Source organism: Callospermophilus lateralis, chromosome 15 (genome assembly GCF_048772815.1).
Source record: "Callospermophilus lateralis isolate mCalLat2 chromosome 15, mCalLat2.hap1, whole genome shotgun sequence".
NCBI lineage: Eukaryota > Metazoa > Chordata > Mammalia > Rodentia > Sciuridae > Callospermophilus > Callospermophilus lateralis.
Window position 1 is genome coordinate 87,090,763 of NC_135319.1, and position 18,567 is coordinate 87,109,329.

At 46.5% G+C, this 18,567-nt stretch overlaps 1 protein-coding gene across 1 annotated transcript; it reads right to left on the bottom strand.

Annotated features, from left to right (window-relative positions):
* Nucleotides 1–15,176: 15,176 nt before the first annotated feature.
* Nucleotides 15,177–17,630, bottom strand: Nkx1-2 (NK1 homeobox 2). The gene is made up of 2 exons (XM_077105505.1): nucleotides 17,376–17,630; nucleotides 15,177–15,892 (listed from the first exon to the last, which is right to left on the bottom strand). Exons 1-2 carry the CDS (start codon nucleotides 17,587–17,589, stop codon nucleotides 15,189–15,191), a joined length of 918 nt encoding a protein of 305 aa, XP_076961620.1. The 5' UTR covers nucleotides 17,590–17,630; the 3' UTR covers nucleotides 15,177–15,188.
* Nucleotides 17,631–18,567: the final 937 nt, after the last annotated feature.

Here is an 18,567-nt window from a genome sequence, read left to right on the forward strand (position 1 = left end):
GCGGCGTCCGCCCCGCCCGGGACGCGCTCGCCGCCCATTGGCTGGGGCCGAGCGCTGGGCACCAATCGCGTGGGCCTCGCCCTCGCCCCGCCTTCCGCGGCCGCTGATTGAGACTGGTCCTCGCTGCGCAGGTTCGAGCCTCGCCTGCATCTGCTGAGAGGCTCTCTGGACGCTGAGCATCGCTGCCCGCCCTCTGCTGGCAAGAAAACCGAGGCCCGAAGGAAAGGAAAGACTTGCTCTCCGCTGCTTTTGCGCCGCAGAGGGACTTGGGGATGGCTGTTGGGTTCCACCTGGCTCCCGGCCGACTCCCATTCCCCAACTCGCGGAGCCTTACCGGGCCACCAACACCAGCTCTGCCCCAGATGCTGGCCCCCATGCCCTGGTGTGCGGCACAGCTGAGCTTTGCTTCTGTACCCTCTTCCAGAATCATCGCTGCGGCCAGCTAAGGCACTGCCCACCTGTTCACTGCTGATGTTAGAGACTAAACCGATGGCACCGCTGAGCACGAACTGTCCTGCAGGGCCCTTCTCATTTCACATGTGCCATGAAACTCAGAACTCAAAATGGGTCTCCCGAGATACTCTCATGTTGGAATCAGAAGAAATTTGGTTATCGTTTAGTTTACAACATTTGTAGTACACTGGAAGACAAAGGCCCAGAGAGGAGAAGCCAGTTTCCCACTAAGTGAGGAGCAGTCCGGTCCCGTGTCTCTCTGAGGGTTGTGGCGACAGCTACAGGTGACAAGATTACATGTCAGTACCAAGTTCCACTGGCCTACAGTAATGGGGTTTCAGTCGCTAACACACAGCACACTCCAATCCAGGAAAAGTTGTGTGCATGTGAGAGAGTGAATCTCAGGGGTGGAGTAATCTGGGTCTTATGCACCAGGGAGGGCCATTATCAGTCCTTGAGCTTGTGGGACTAGAAGTAGGGTTTCCAGAACCCAATGAGTGCTGGGAGTGTGAGGAGAGACAACCTGTCTGGGGTGAGGTCACCCATGTCCCCACTGGAAGAAACTGAGTACTAAGCACCCCACCTCTCCTCTTCTGCCAGATTCCATGTGCACAAATCATTTAGCAGCCAGAGGCCTAAGGAGTCCCTTAAGACAATCCCTACCTGTCAGTCTCATGGAAAACAGATCAGGGTGGGAAATAGAAGTAGAGGGGAAGATGGAAAACATTCTTCACATGTAACTGGCTAAGTCTTGGCTGAACAAAAGTCATGCTATCTGGGAAGGTCAGGGAAGTGGTGTGGGCTCAGAGGCAGAGCTGCAAACAGTGAAGCCAACGTCTACAGGTATACAGAAAAAGACACCAAAAGGAGTTCAGTCTTCCTAGTTTTAATCTGCCCTAGACCAAGGTCACTTGCTTAGATTGTTATGGCTAGTCCCTCTCTGGAATTCATTAGGAGCAGAGCTTTGCCTTTTATTTCTTTGACATTCCTTCCCACCACCAAAAACAGCATGATTAACTTCCTGGAAGCTGGGTCATTCTGCCCCAAGGATCAGAAAATCATTCTTTTCTCTAGGGGGCCTGCCCTGCAAATCTGGGCCAGTGTGGGAGGCCAACTGCAGTTCTTAGAACTCTTACAGAACCCAGAAACTGAATTCAGGAGAAGGGCTGAGTATAACACCAAAATATGTTGCAATGCTTAGGACTCAGAGATAAGGCACTCTTTAATGAAAATGCTTTCGTATGCAAAAAACTGCTGAGAATGTCTGGGTTTTATCTCTTTTCTCTTATCAGAGATAGGTACAAAGAACAGAATAGTGTTTTATGATTTCTCTGCAGCTGTTGTTTTTTTAGCTTAGTTGTAGGCTGGATAGAACAACCCGCACTCAAAAGTTGCTTTTATTCCACCAATAAACAAAACCGCTCTACTCGTATACATTGTTTGTACAGTGTAGAAATATCCAAGAAAGCAGCGTGCATGATAAGATGTTTGAGCTTTTGAAACTTAATAGATTCCAGCAATTAAGTCTATAGGAACCATAAAACCTGGAGAGATAAAGACCCACCCTCATAGCAGATACTACCCAAGATCTAAATTACTTCCATCAGTTCATTCAACCAATGTCCCTTGCATGTCCAGGTGCCTGATTCTGCGTGGAGTTTCACATGAGGTGAGACCACGTGAGACTTACAGGAAGAGAGACAATCAGAAAATGTTCCTTCAACAGATATGAACAAAAATCTTGCAATTTTGACCATCTGAAAAAGCTGCAGATCAAGAATAGACAATATTCAATTACTTAGGACCAGAAAAATAATTTACAGGTTAGACAGACTTCTTGCTTTTCCTTCATCACCCACCTTGTTGTTATTTGTTATTATCATAGTCTGCATATACTTGGGCTTCGTATTTTTATCATTTAGAAAATCCACACTGACAACCAAGAAGGAAATCTGATAATAAGCCTCAGAAAATAAGTTTTGGTGATTATTTACAGAGTGGGAGAAATTTTGTTTGGCAAAGTATATTCACCCTAAAAATGTTAGGCAGTTATGTCAGGGACAGAATAAGTCACCTCCAGTCCTCAATGGCAGGGATCTGGCAGGAGCAAGCTAAGCAAAGCGGTAAGGAGAGTGAGAGAGGGACAGCTGGGGCAAGTTCTGAACTGACATCTGGACTAGGAACGGAACTAGACAGACTCAGGAAATTTTCAGTCAAAATACTGTCCTAATAGGAGAATGAACCTTCCAGGAAAATCTGCTTCCTCTTCCCTGAAGCTGAACTTCACCTTAGAAGTCTAGCCACAGCTCTGTCCTTCCCCCTGTGAGACCCACCCTACTCTGGAGCTGCAGGGTCTCCTCCTTTGCTTCCTCTCTGTGCTTCTGTCCATTTCTCACCTCCTGCCTGCAGTCGTTATTCACCTTCTAATGTCTCTCTAGCTCTATCTACCCACCCATCTATCTGTGTTTTCTGCCCAACCAGACTGCAGTTTCTTGAAGGGAGAGCCTGTCTTGCAGGATTTTTACAGCCTTCCAATACATCTCTGCGTCACTTCACATAGGAATTTTATTTTACTCTTGTCACTGTTCATCTTTTTCCCCCTTGGCAGAACAGGTGACTATGGAGGTATGGTCCTGGGATTCTAAAAGCTCAGGCACCCAAAGCCCTCCCAACCCTAGAGAGTAACAGCCATTCAGATCAAAGCCTTAGAGATTGAAGGAGGTGGATATTTTTAAAACACTGTTGTCCATTAACATCTCCCTACTTGTCCTTGTTGAATGACTGTCACATGCTGAAAGATTATCATGTGCCAAAAGAATGTCACATGGGCCAGATAAGTTTATAAAGTCGTGTGCTAGAGAGATGGCAATGGATGAATTCTTAGCTTGGAAGAGAGCCTGTGAGAGTCTCTGGAGTTGGGTGGCTATAACTGGAAGACAATATACCTGGAAGACAGGATAGGGACAGAACAGAAAATTCTAGAAAAGAAAAGGAGGAGAACCAGGTCAGTTCAGGTCACCAAGCAAGAGGTGAGGCCTATTTGAATCAGTTCAATTGCAACATTTAAAAAGTGATTCAGTTTGTGCAACTGTAAAAGTCAACTACTTCTTAATATTAAATAATATTGAAAAATAATAAATACATTATTCCAAACATGTGCATTAGAGATGTAATTGCGGGGCTTGGGATGTGGCTCAAGTGGTAGCATGCTCACCTGGCATGCGTGAGGCACTGGGTTCGATCCTCAGCACCACATAAAAATAAAATAAAGATATTGTGTTCACCTAAAAAACTAAAAAATAAACATTTAAAAAAATTTTTAAAAAGAGATGTAATTGCATAATAGATTTTTAAAGCTGAAAAGAACCATAAAGCCCCGACCTCTACACTAGGGATCAAACCCAAGGCCTAGAACATGCTAGGTAAGGCAAGCACTCTACCACTGAGTTACATCCCCAGCCCTGTTTTCAAAGACAGTGTCTTACTGTGTAGCTCAGGTGGACCTCAAACTTGTGATCCTCCCACTTCAACCTTTGAAGTAGCTGGGATTTCAGGCATGCACCACTGCACCCAATTTAAAGATTTAAGTTTTTGTTTTTTTTTTTTTTCCTTTGTAGTGCTGGGGATTGAACCCAGGGGCCTCCTGCATACCAGGCAACCCCTCCACCACTGAGCTCTTTAAAAGGTATATACCACCACCCATCTTTTTTGGTTTTGTTTTGGTTGTTGGTACTGGGAACTCAGGGCCTCACTATGCTAAGCATGTGCTGTTCCACTGAGATCTACTCCCAGCCCCAGAAACTACCACTTTTAAAAGAAAAGCAAGATTCCAAGATAAAAGGCCCCTGCCAGTGCTAGGACAGTTGAGAAGCCAGCTATTCCACCCGTCAGGTTCCATGTTTGAGACAATCCAAAGCAAGAATTTAGACTAAAATTCAAAAAATTAAAGAAAAATGTTAGACAAAAATTTAAAGTGGTGAGATGCCATGTCTGATGGCACATGCCTCCCAGTGACTAGGGAATGGCTGGATGGCAAGTTGAAGGTCAGGCTCAGCAACTTAAGAGGACCCATACTTAAGAGATCCTGCCTCAAAATAAAAAAAAATAAAAAGGTGTGGGAATGTAGCTCAGCGGTAAAGCACCCCTAGTTTCATTTCCAGTACCAAACAAAAGAAAAAAGAAACAGAAAAATAATCAGCAGCAATGTTTATTTAGAAAATATTATATCATTCATTAATTTAAAAATAAGATAAGCTTCAAATACTAGTTAAATATTGACACCCTTATCGGTTTAGGTACTCAGAGGCTTAGAGTATTTTGCAACAATTTTTTATTGATTCCATGAAGTGAAGGCTAACTCTGGATTTGGAAGCTTGGATTACTTTCATTACTTTTCTTTTGAGGATTTTAATTCTGAATCTTTTTAATTGGGACTCTAATTTTTAAACTCTTTTAAATTCCATGATTTATTCATTGAAAATAACTCAGACTTTTTTCCCTCATTAATAAATGTAGTTTTAAGATTCTTTTAATTTCAAAGTTAAATGTCATTAAATAAATATAATATGGTATTATAAGCCATTTTATCTTTGCTGAAGACGTTTACAATTTTGTGCTCAGGAATTTTTGTTGTTGTTGTTTGTTTGTTATAAGGAATTGAACCCAGAGGTACTATACCACTGAGTTACACCTGAGTCCTCTTTATTTTTTATTTTGAAACAGGGCCTTGCTTAGTTTCCCAGGCTGGCCTCAAACCTACACTCCCCCCTGCTTCAGCATCATGAGTCACTGGGATTACAGGTGTGTACCACCACACATGGCTGCTCAGAATTTTGCTGAGAGTCAATGTACCATTTTACAAAATCATGCCATGGACAGCAAAGCCAGTCCTGATATTTGGGTCACCAATAAGCTCTGCATTTGTGGCTGTCCCATCCTTAATAATGATATGTGTCCTTGTCCTTCTTTTGACCTGGATTTTCCCCAAAGTATTCAGTGATGAAGATGAATTAAATCATTGGAGATGAGAAATTATATTGTTTCCTGATATCTTGTTTGACTTATTTCATTGATCAAACAAATTACCATGTTTTCTGACTTCTATATTAGTTTAAACATACCATAGAGCACCAAATGATGTCCAATATGTTGATCTCCCCATTTTTGATTCAACTTTGAACTATTTTTACACTGTCTTCCAATTCACTGGGCGCTGTGCAGAGCTCCCAGAAGAATCAAAGACACCAAATAAGCTGCAGCTCCTGCCTTGTGAGTTGAGGCAGGTAAATGCTGTGTTCAGCTAGACTGGCGAGAGTCTGACTGTGGTCAGTATTCTAAGGAAGGTGTTGACTAGATGCCAGAGCACTGAACTCCACGGCATGTGGTGGTTGGCAAGCAGAGTCTTCAGTCAGAGAGTTCTGCTGGGTCACCTGAGATCCTGGGGCTCACGTGCCCTGTAACATGGGTTGTTCTGAAGATCACAACAGATGCAGCACTTCTGAAACACCCAGCCACTTTGGAGCCACCTAGCAGCTCAATCCATGATGCTGTTATCAATTTTATTTATAGCGATGAGTAAAAGTTCTATTGCAAGTCCGCATGAGTATCATCCGATTTTGAATCTTCTTCTTCTACAGAGATTCTTATTGAAATCTCAACATAACATGTATATTTTTAAAAGCTTAAAATGTGCCCCTTAAAAAGGCAATGATGGCACACCTATAATCCCAGCAGCTCGGGAGGCTGAGGCAGGAGGATCACAAGTTCAAAGCCAGCGTCAGCCATGGTGAGGCGCTGAGCAACTCAGTGAGACCCTGTCTCTAAATAAAATACAAAATAGGGCTGGGGATGTGGTTCAGTGGTCGAGTGCCCCTGAGTTCAATCCCCAGTACCAAAAAAATGAAAAAAATAAATAAAAAGGCGATGATGTCTTATTACTAGGATCCTGCTGGAGTAATTTTATTTAGAAGATGAAACTGTTTTGATCTGCTGAAGGAAGTGTGGAAAGGGTAACTCAGGAACCTGCTCCCACGTGGAGTCCCTTCTGCTGTTCCTTGGAGGAGGGAAGTCCACATTGCCAGCTTCACCTCAATTTGGCCTTCTTTTGCTACTAGCCAGATTTTAGTAACACCTGTCCTGTTACCTCCCAAGGAAGCTTGAGTTCCATCTCAGGAGGTAGACCAGTGCCCCACCGGCCAGATCATCAAAAGAGAGCTCCAGTTCTCTTCCAGATTTCCAAAGGTTGATGCTAGAACATTCTACCTTAAATTCCAGCACCACTTTCCTCTTTGACATTTTCTCTCGCAGGCAACTTTTTCTTTTTGTTTGGTAAATAATACACTTGCTTCCTTCACAAATCAAGGTAAATCAGGAAGCGCACCTGGGAAGTCCCTTTCCTGCTCCAACCCATTCAGTCCACTCTCACCAGCAACCCTCGATATTGTTTTCTTATATCCTTTCTGTGGTTCTTCATGCAAAAGAAAGAAATATATGTCCTTATTTTCTTCACCCAAGATAGCAGGTTATGTGTGCTCTTTGTACCTTGCCTTTAATATGCCCGACTCTGTCTGGGTCAATGTGAGGAGAACTACCCCCTTTTTGTTTATAGGTATGTTAATAGCCCCAGATTGTTGGACACTTGGGCAATTTCCAATCTTCCTATGACAGTGTCATACTAGGTATCCTTGTCTCTGACATATCCTGCAGGTATATCTATAGGATAAAGTCCTAGAAGGAGAGTGCTGGGTCAAAGAACTGGCCTACAGCCCTGTCTAGGTAAAGACATCTCACGCCAAGGCTGGGAAGAGAGCAAAGCTGAGGGCCCAGTGTGTGGCCTGTGGGCGGGGGCCAGCCTCTCAGTGAGATAGTGCAGAAATTGATAGTAGCCATATCTTGTTGTTGTGATGATCATTTTTCTAAGTATTTCAATTTTATTGCTTTTTAGTCTAGGGCAACTAAAAGAGAGAAATTACTTCTTTTTTAAAAATAGTTTTTAGGGGCTGGGGATGTGGCTCAAGCGGTAGCGTGCTCACCTGGCATGCGTAGGGCACTGGGTTTGATCCCCAGAACCACATAAAAATAAAATAAAGATGTTGTATCCACCGAAAACTAAAAAAAAAAAAAAATATTAAAAAAAAATTCTCTCTCTCCCTCTCTCTCTCTCTTAAAAAAATATATTTTTTAGTTGTCAATGGACCTTTATTTTATTTATTTATATGTGGTGCTGAGGATCAAACCCAGTGCCTCACACATGCTAGGCAAGCACTCTACCACTGAGCCCCAGCCCCAGCCCCAGTCCAAGAAATTACTTCTTATTGCTACGCCAAATCCATTCAAAACTGCTCATAAAGGAAGAATGTTTCCAATGTTAGGAACAGCTTTTTTATTAATGTGGGAAGGTCTTTCAAATGATTTTGAATTCAAAAGATTTATCATCTAGACATGTTGTATTTATTTATTCATTTTGGTACTGGGGATTGAACCCAGGGATGCTTAACCACTAAGCCACATCCCCAGCCTATTTTGACACAGAGTCTTTCTAAATTGCTTAGGGACTCCCTAAGTTGCTGAGGCTGTCTTTGATCTCACAATTCTCCTGCCTCAGCCTCCTGAGCTGCTGGGATTACAGGTGTGCGCCACCATGCCCAGCCAGACTTTTTTTCTCTTTATCCTTCTTTTTTTAGTTGTAGATGGACACAATATGTTTGTTTGTTTGTTTGTTTATGTATGTGGTGCTGAGGATTGAACCCAGTGTCTCACATGTGCTCAGCAAGTCCTCTACCACTGAGCTACAACCCCAGGCCTTATCATCAGGACTTTTGAAAACATTGCTGAAAAATAGAACTATCCCTAATATCAAAAAATAAAATGAAATCAGACTAACCAGAAAGTGAAAGCAAATTTCCATCATTTATCAGCCACTGATTGAATACCAGCATACTGGGTTATGAGAGATAAAAAAACCTGCCAAACACATGGATGAATCACCAGGGCTGGGGAGATCCCCATGTGGAACAAGGGGACAGCAACACAATACCAATCAGAACAGGTTAGCACCTGACAATGAGCTCTTAACTGCCAGAGATCTGGACTCCCAGGCAGAGAAAAGCCAAGCATCAGGGAATTAGCCTGTCTGCCAGGACACCAATCTCCAAGAAGACAGGAAGGGGTATAAAGTGAAAAGGTTAAAAATTCTATGTATGTGGTATAAACTCAAATTTTAATGCACATTTAAATTTGCAGTGAGACCATCTGTTAGCACTGTAGTGTATGTATACAGTTTAAATACATACATATCTTGAGGATGAAGGCTCATTATTTTTTATTGCAAAAATATGAGACTAAAAATGCCGAAGAGTCAAGGGACTCCATCCACGGGAAGGACCAGAGGGCAAGGACCAGGTTGTTCTTGCTCTCCATTGTGTCCTCGGGGCCTAGCACTGTGCCTGGCACACAGAAAATGAAGAGGATTGTGTGGGCTCTGTCACAGCCCTGAATAAGCACTCACATCTAAGGCCCAGGTGCTGCCACAGGGGTGGTAGCTAAGTATTGAAGCTTCTAAAGCAAGGGTCAGGACAAAACGCCCTAGCACCTCTGTTTTGCCTTGGAGTTCTTACCCCAACACAGTATGCTCATCTTGTCGAATTGAAAAGAAATTCTAAACTAGTGCATCCAATTACGTGGGTTCATACTGCACAGACACACGGAAGCCCACACCCAGGAAGGCAGCGTTCTCTAAACCACCGAAGGTAGTTCCACTTCCTGCCTTTAGGAAACCCTGATGGGAGCTGAGGGCTGACAGGCAGCGCTGACCTTGTCTTGGCAATAGCTTGAACCCCCTTTTCAGTAATGTTTTGCCAGGCTCTGGGGGCATGAAATGCCGGCGTGACCTTTCCAAACACAAACCAGGTCTGTATATGACAAATCTGGCAAAGGTGGAAATAGTAGCCCGTTTGTTTTCAGCCTGAATTCCAAATGACATCAGTGCTAAGGACAACATGATTCTTTGTACAGAAACAGCTGACAAAAAAACATGGCACTTTCTTCACACTGGCACCAACTGAGCACCTATCTGTGACCTTCACTCACTTGGCTTCTCGGTGCTCAGGAAATGAGGGAAGGGAGGAGGGGTCTTGGGACCCTACATATATTTTAAGGCACAAAAGAAATGGGGGTGGGGATATAAATGTTTTGGACATATAAAGGGCTTCTAAAATGCAACAGGACAAATTACCCAATTAGAAGGTGACTAAAAGGTCTCCATTGGACTTTCTCCCAAGAAGACAGACAAATGGCCTGAAGCACATGTGAAGACCTCAGAGTCCTGGGTCAATGTGTATGGCAGTTAGCTTTCCATTACTGTAACAAAAACCTGTGGCAATTAACTCAATAAGGGAACAGGTTTATGTTGTATCACAGTTTCAGACATTGCAGTCCGTGGTCATTTGGCTCCAGCTCTGCTGGGCTTGTGGGGACACACAAGTGTCATAGTGGGAGTATGTGGCCTATTTCCTCCTGGTGGCCAGGGCTAAAAATATAAAGCTAAGAGAAAGAGAGGGGAAAGGGTTCGGGTCTCAGTACCCTCTTTAAGAGCACACCCCACCCCGACCCCCACCCCCACCCCCGTGATCCAACTTCTTTCTCTGGGGTTGCGCCTCCTAAGGGCTCCACCCCTTCTCAAGAAGGCCACAGGCTGGTGTGCAGATCTCCACAGGTGGGCCTGAGCAGGGCGTTCAAGAGACAAACTGCAGCATTAGGGAAATACAAATCAAACCACCAGAGGCCCCTTCCCATCTGCTAGGATGGTTTTGATTTAATAAAAGACATAGAGAAAATAGCAGGTGTTGTCAGCATGTGGAGAACTAGGGGGCCTCACACACTGCTGGTGGAAAAGACAGGGCAGTACTGCCAAAAACAGCTAGACGATTCCTCAAGGTGTTAAACATGGAATCAACACAGAAAGAGCAAGCAATGGAATACCCTTTCAATCCAGTACTGATACTTTGCCTTGGCCACCAGATGCCCAAACGGCTTCTGGATTATTTGAAGATATATAACCAAATATTTTATATGATTGGTGGCCCCATGCCTAATTTAGATCACCCTGGAGTCACCAGGCCTGGATTTCAGGTTCTGTTCTTTTTCTTACTAGCTGCGCAATCTTGGGCAAATCACTTCCTGTCGAAGAGTCAGTTTATTTCACCAATGAAGGGATTAGGTAAGACACATGGCCAGATTCTTTACCAAAACAAATACCAAATGGCCCAGAGAACTCTGGAGGTGTAGTCAGCATGGTATCTTCCCAGGAAATGAGTATTAAAGCCATATGTGTACTACAGAATCCTCGGAGAGGGCTGGGGCTGTAGATCAGTGGTAGAGTGCTTGCCTAGCATGTGTGAGGCACTGGGTTTGATTCCAAGCCCCACATATAAATAAGTAAAAAATAAAGGTCCATCAACAACTAAAAAAAGGAACTGGCTTTAAAAAAAAAAGTAATCAGGCTTAAAAAAAAAAAAAAAAAGTAATCATTGGAGAGAAAGAGGTGGGCAGTCCAAAGTGCTGGGAGGGTGTGAGCACCTGGACTCTCATTCACTGCAGATGGGGATGAAAATTGCTAAAACTGCACTGGAAAAGTGTTTGGTGGTATCTACTAAAGCTAGACTTACATATACACAGTAATCCCCGTTCCAGGTTTATTACCTGGGGATTATGAAGATGTATTTACCAAAAAGACACCTACAAGACAGTTGAGCTGTAAGAGCCCTGAACCAGAAAATAGAAATTACCCACTAACAGTAGAGTAGATAAATAAGTTGTGTTTTTATGAAATATGAAAAACAGCAATAGTAATTGGAGTGAAGAGTCTACAACTAAACAAAAGAACAGAGGAAATTCATCAATATGTCAGGCGAAAAAAAGCCAGACACACACACAAAAAAATAGTATACAGTATATGATCCCAGTTGTAGAATTAAAAGATAAACTAGACACATGTACTCTCTGCAGTTGGGAATCAGGAGAGTGGCTGCCTTTGGGAAGGGTAATCATACCTGGGGACACAAGAGACACTGGGGCACTGGTGACACACCATTCCTTGATCTGGATGCTGGTTATACAGGTGTACCAAGTAGGAAAAACACACCATGCTGTATGCATCTGATATATTCAATTTTCCGAATGCTTATTATGCTGCAAAATTTTTTTTGTTTGTTCAAGTAAGATTGTTGGGTCATGTTACGTAGAGTTTCTTTAAGGTCTCTTCTGGATATGGCTGGAATGACAACTACCATCATCCCACTGGACACTAAGCTAAGTGATTTCCATGTAACCTCTCAGGTCCTGTCCATTGTCCTCTGAGGTAGGCCTATGGTGAAGACACTGAGGCACCAGGACATCAGTAACTTGCCAAAGTCATGTATGCCCTGAAGGGTGGGAGAGGCTCGACCATCCTGGCTGGGGCCAGCCACGTCGTGGGCACCGCAATCTCCCACCTCAGCTTTAATCCTTGTGAACCAGGAAGTACTGGGGTGGCGCTCAGAGTGAAGCTGCTACCTGACACTCGGACGTTCACTATCCGTCCCCTTGTCACCTGAGAAGCTTTCCTCCATGTCTAAGACACTTTTTCTTTCCCTGAATCCATGTCACTGACCATAGGATGAAATTAGAATTTTAAGTGCATCTAGGACTGGGCACAGTGGCACATGCCTATAATCCCAGCCACTTGGGGAGTTGAGGCAAGAGGATTGCGAGTTAGAGGCCAACCTCAGGAACTTAGCAAGGCCCTGTCTCAAAATAAAAACAGAAAGGGCTGGGGATGAGGCTGAGTGGTAAATCATTCCTGGGTTCAATTTCTAGTACCAAATATATAAATAATAAAAATAAATAAATAAATGCATTTGGCATTTATTGAAGAATTTCTTGTATTACTCAAAAATTTAAAAACTAGTCAAATCAGTTCTGAAGAGTTATTTTTAAAATGACAAACATGGTAATCTAATTAAAAATCTATGATTTTTTGCTTTACTTTTGCTACAAAAATGGCCCTAATGCACGTCTGTATAAACTGCATGCAAAAGTAGCTATTCTGTGTGTATCTAGCTGCAGTCCAGAAAGGTGGTTTAAGAAACTCACTCTGTGAGTGCTAGCTGGTGGGAGAGAAGTACATATATAGATCCTCTGATAGTAATATTTAATAATCATAAGGTTATTAAATAGTTCCAGGCTTGGTGGAGCATGCCTGTAAACCCAGCTACTCCGGAGGCTGAGGCGGGAGATGGCAAGTTCAAGGCCAGCTTTTGCAACTTAGCGATATCCTGTCTCAAAATTTTAAAAGGAGCAGGAGCAGTGGAGGGGTCGGGGGATGCCTAGGGATGTAGCTCAGTGGTAGGGTGCCTCTGGTTTCAATCCTCAGTGCCTCCAAAAAAGAAGGGAGGGTTTACCAATAGAGAGCAAGAAATAAACAAGAAAGCATTACAAAAAAGAATTTATTAGGCTGACACACCAATAGAATGAGTCTAAGGATTTGATTGAAAAGCCAAACCCTAATGTTAAAGCAGCAGAAGTTGAAAGTCACACACCTCAAGGACCACTCTGTGACCATCTGTGGAAGGGAGAACAGTCTGCACACAGATAAACCTCCCTCTGCACTCCCTCTCTTCAGCTGCAGTCGGATTCTGATACCTGAGAGGACTGGAATGAAATGCTTCCCACTTATTACAGAAAATACAGATCTGGCCTCCAGGTGCTTGAATTGCTGGTTCCTAGGCATGGAATGTTGCTTTTGAGAAGCCAACAAATAGTTATTGGAGGAGCATTTACCCATATGTGAAGTTAATAGAAATTATATTCTCAATTACAGTAATTGCATTTTTAATCTCATCTGGCACCAACTGTCCTTTAGAAAGTCATAATGTTTTGTTTGGGGACATTCTTCTTTAGAATAGAAGGAAAAATCTAATTAGCAAATAACACATAAATAACACAAACTCTCAAATATCATGAGAGTCACATGAATATGAAGTCTTAATTTAAGTCAGGAAAAAGGAGGAAATTTTTCTATCCTTCCTGATAATAATAGAACTAAATATTTCAAGATTATAATATCATGGAGTGAGTGTTCACAATACCAAACAGTGTGCTTTTACTTTGAAGACAGTACTCATTAAATGTAATTACTAGTGGTATAGGCTACCAAGAAATAGCAAGGAATAGTCCCCATACGGATATCAGCTGGCCTGAAGCAATCAAAGTGAGAAAGAAGAATACATGGCATAGAGCTGGGGCCACCCAGGTTTCTGAGAAGTGGCTTCAAGATCATATCACATAGAACACTAATGCAGAGGTATTCCAAACAACACTGGCAAAGGAATTACGCACGTATTAAGTCCCTCAGTTGAGTCCTTTACAAACAAGAGATTAGCCTCCATGTAGCCCTTTACACTCAGTAAGTATATATATAACTTTTCCCCAGCCTCTTTTGCTTGGTTCACTATCATGGAGAATCTATTTAGAACAGGAATTATTTTCAAGTCAGAATCTTAGATGAAGATCAAAAAATGTTAAGTTTGTGCTTTAAAAAAAAAACAGTCCAGGAGCCAGGCGCGATGGCGCATGCCTGTAATCCCAGCGGCTCGGAGGCTGAGGCAGGAGGTTTTCGAGTTCAAAGCCAGCCTCTGCAACAGCAAGGTGCTAAGCAACTCAGTGAGACCCTATCTCTAAATAAAATACAAAACAGGGCTGGAGATGGGGCTCAGTGGTAAAGTGCCCCTGAGTTCAATCCCCAGTAGCAAAAAAATAAAATAAAAAGACTTAAGTTTGTATCAAACACTGCACATCAAAATAGCCGGACTGACATGGATTTCATGATTTCCGTGGCCCATCATTCCCTTCATTATCCTATTTACGGGCCTCTGCTGTGGCTTGTCCAAGCTGTTCTCAAAACCTGCAGTACATGGCAGCCAACCGGTCTTCTTCAGCAGGTAAATCTAGCCAAAATACTGCAGGACTTTTCCTACCACAGACTTCTGGCCTGCTCAGAAAAAAGTACCCATTCTCATGAAAATAACCTGGGCGGTCTGTTAGAAAGAGCACTGTGCCCAAGTCCGAATCTCAAATGAAGACCTAGAGATGTTGTTTTATGCATTTTAAAAATAGACCACTCTGCTGCGGCAGTGTGTGCGCCGTGGGCCCTGCTCTCTCCAGCTTTGTTCAGACTCTGGATCTGAGCCAACAACCAAGTATCACGAGGGAAGCACTGAGCTGGGAAGAGGGAAAGCCCCTCCCTTCTGAGTGGGCTGGAACTTAGAAGACTCCATGCTAGGTGCCAGCTACGGCACTGGTAGTCTTCACCCCTCCCTTCTCCATCTGGCAACTCGGTTAGCCCAGCCCCGAATATCCTGACTCTTAAAAGAGAGCCCTTGAACTGCATTAAACTGACGGAAAGCGAAGAGCAAGGTCTAGAAACGGAGAGATTTTAGGAGTCGGGAAACTTCCCCGACCCTTGGTGGCCCGCGTGGGGTCTACTTCGCTGGAAGGGCCGCGGCGGGAGCCGACAGGCAGCTTCTCCCCGCCCTCTAGTGGCGAGTCCCGCAGCTGGAAGGGAAGGGGCGCGCAGACACCTGTGCACCAGGAGGGGGCGGTCCGTGCACGCCCGAGCCCCTCTAAAGTCAGGGGGGGCACACCACGATGCCAATCACTCGTGAACCCCTGCCAAGCTGGGGGCACTGGAGACTACGGATTCATAGATGCGGGGCGTAGAATGGGGTCAAGTAGGAGGGCCCCAGAAAGGGCGCGAAGGGGGTCCCGGTGGCGGCGGACAAGGGGAAGGAGGTGGCAGCGGTGGCGGCCGGGAAGAGGACGTTGGCTGCGGAGTAGGAGGGGAAAGTTTGGAAGGAAAGAGTGCCGGGGCCTGGGGGTCCGGGACTGCCTCCTGTACCGCTGCCCCCTGCCGCACCCGGCGTCCCAGGCTGAGGCGCACCGCCGCCCCCTTGCGCCGCGCCGTCGGCGCCCGGGTTCTGCTTCTTCCACTTGGTCCTGCGGTTCTGGAACCAGATTTTGACCTGTGTCTCAGTGAGGCTGAGCGACAGCGCTAGGTTCAGACGCTCGCACACCGACAGGTAGCGCGTGGACCGGAACTTGTTCTCCAAGGCCACCAGCTGCTCGTAGGTGAAGGCGGTGCGCGCTCGCCGCGGCTTGGCGCAGCTGGGCTCAGCTCGCCGGCGCCGGGGCCTCGGGGAACCAGGAGAACTGGGACAGCCGATGAGGGCGCCTTCGCCGTCCGCTTTGCTCTCTCCACCCGACAACACCGCCGCCCGGACCTCGGAGGGGCGCGCGGGGCCCACCAGAGCGCGCGCAGGCCCCGAGTCCTCTGTGTCCTCCTCTTCCTCTTCGGCCTCGGAACCCTCCAGGGGGGACGCTGGACCGGCGCCTTGGCCAGTAGTGTCTAAGGGAGAAGGGGGAGGTTACCAGAAGCCCGGAACGACCCGGCCCTAAACCTCTTCCTGAGAGCATTCAGCTCTCCCCTTAAAACAACCCCCAGTTCCGTGCCCTGCCACACATCACGCTCCGTCATTCCCGAAAGCACATTCTCCTAAGCAGATTCAGGGGTACGGTGTCCTCTTGCCCTTTACAAATCTGCAACCAAGTAACCATCCAAGAAGTATGTGTTGAATGAATGGCACTCAACCCGCATCAAGAAAGAATAGTGACCTTTTGGGGGAGTGGTTGTTCAAGAAGACCTCGAGGCGTTGAGCGTCGAGTGCGTTTAGGGCAGCGCCTCCCCAGTCCCTAGAAGCCTATTTTGGTGCGGGACTCCTAGCAATTAAAGAAGAAGTTATTAAACCCTCCACCTCCCCCCCCCAGCTTTAAGGTGAAATTCCCCCTTTCCCATCTTCTCTCTCCTGCCGTGTTAATAGAGTTTCAGATTTGTGCGGGGCCAGATCGATAGATGTCATCTATTAAAGGTAAGTTTTAATCGAACAATATTAGGATCAGACAGGGAAAGGGGGTTTGAAGTCGGTACCTGCAAGCTGCGGGCAGGAGATATGCAGGCGCCAGTAATAGAATATCGATCAAGGGGATGGGGGAAGGGGAGCTCGGCCCCTCCGAGAGACGATCCGAACAATTACCAGGCCGGTAGCCCGGGCCAAGCGCGGCCGCCAGAGGCGCCAGGGGCCCCGGACAATCAGCACCAAACTTGGAGGGAGGAGCAGGAGGTTGGGAGGCATTCAGCCTCCTCAGAGACCTGACAGGGAGCATCCCTCCAGGGAATCTCATACCCACGTCCCAGCCAGCACGAGTCTTTCTGTCTGTCCTCCTTCTTTCCACCCACAAACTTTCCTAGACCCTTCCCCAGGTGTCCACCAATGTCAGGAGTTAAATCAAAAAGGCTTCCCATCATCGAGGCCCTGCTCCCAGTCCCAGTCCACAGTTGGGTCTGGAGTGTTAAGAAATAGGTGCCTGTTTACTCACTGAGATCCCAGACACAGGCCATGGCCTCAGTTCTCACATCCATAAAATGGGATGATGTTAACGATGCTATCTACCTCAAAGATTTCAAACTTTCATTACCTTAATCCCAGCTCCTAGTCCAGGTTCTAGCACGTGAGGAGCGCATTAAATGCCTGTTAAATGAGTGAGCCTGGCAAGGTTAGGTGTTAGTTTTCACTGCAAGCAATCAGAGCTATGGTGCTCACCCGCTTGACAGCTATACGGGGATAAGGTTTCCAGGTGCCCCGGAATTCAGGTAGCCTCCTCTCGGCCTCAACCGTAATCCGAGGCGGGGATGGGGGGCACACGTCCCACCTGCTCCGGTGCGCGGTTAAGGAACCATTCACCAGGCCCTGACTCTCCAGCCGCCCCACCCCATACCCCGCGACTTACAAGCCCTGTACATCACTGGGGCTGGGATCGCCTCGCATTCTTACCAAAGGTTTCCCGCTGTGGGACCCGGTTCCCAGGCCTGGTGTCCTTCCCGGCTTCGACCTCCGCCAAACTTTTCTTGGCTTCCCGGGGAGCGAGGCGCGCGGCGGGGAGCGCAGTGCGGGTGAACTTCTGCGGGTCCAAAATATCCAGGACCGAGAAGGAGATCTTGTGGTGGGAGGGAGCCGCCTTGGCCCCTCCGTCCTGCCATGCCAGCATACCCGCAGCCCGCTGGCCGCCCGGCGGTGCCGGGTCGGGGATGGTGGTGCTCTGGCTTGCCTTGGCGGTAGCTCGGCCGCAGCTCTCTAAGCGCGAATCCGGTTTGCTCGGCCAAGTGAAGCTGGGGAGGGGAGCGGGGAGGCGGGGCGGGAAGAGAGCCCCGGGGGGCTGCGCGCGGATTGGCACTGGCGCGGCCCAGGCCCCCGCCACGTGCAGGGCGCGCCAGCAGCAGCCTCAGGTCTAGCCTTAGCCACCGGCGCTGCTCTGGGCTAAGCCAGAGACGCCGCCGGCCCGCGAGGATACCGAGCCTCCGCCCCACCCGCGGAGACTTCTACAAGTGCGCTAGGGAAGCTTTCACCCCGCACACCTCCGCTACACACACAAACACCTCTGACTTGAAACCGCTGCGCTTTCTCCTGTGCACCTGCCTTTGACTTGGAGACGACCCCTCCCGACCCACCTGTGATCCACAGGAATAACTTCAGACCCATTTGCCTCCTATTTTAAAACCCTTCTGTTCTCAGGGTTTACAGTTTACCAAGCCCTTGGACTTTCTAGATCTTTCGATTCCTTGAGAATCCCCGGGAGGTGGGCGTGACCTGGCTCAGACTATCGTCCTGTTTTAAAGATGAGGAAATTGAGATCCAAAGTAAGCAGTGATCTATCTGCCCAGGGTCTCCGTTAGTTGATGATAGAGTCTGAGCTAGACCAGTGGGGTTTTTTGTTTGTTTGTTTTTGCTTTTGTTTTGCAGTAAAATCCAGCACCACATCGGTGTCTATCCTCCACCTAGGGGAGGAACAGGGGAAGAGAGCAGCAAGGGTTTGGGCTAGGGGCCCCTCCTCTGCCAGGCAGGTGCGGGCTCAGGGCCAGGTGAGACCCTAGCACAAGCTTGGATGCCCCCGTGGGGCGCTCTTCCCAGATACCACCATTTGCATCAGAAATTGTGTCTCGGGGAATCGGCTGCTTCGCTGACCCAC

Coding starts and splice junctions, on each gene's coding strand:
- Nkx1-2 (XM_077105505.1), bottom strand. CDS start 17,589: ATGCTGGCATGGCAGGACGGAGGGGCCAAGGCGGCTCCCTCCCACCAC. Junction 15,893..17,375: donor CCCACAGCGGGAAACCTTTG/GTAAGAATGCGA, acceptor CTTCTCCCTTAG/ACACTACTGGCCAAGGCGCC.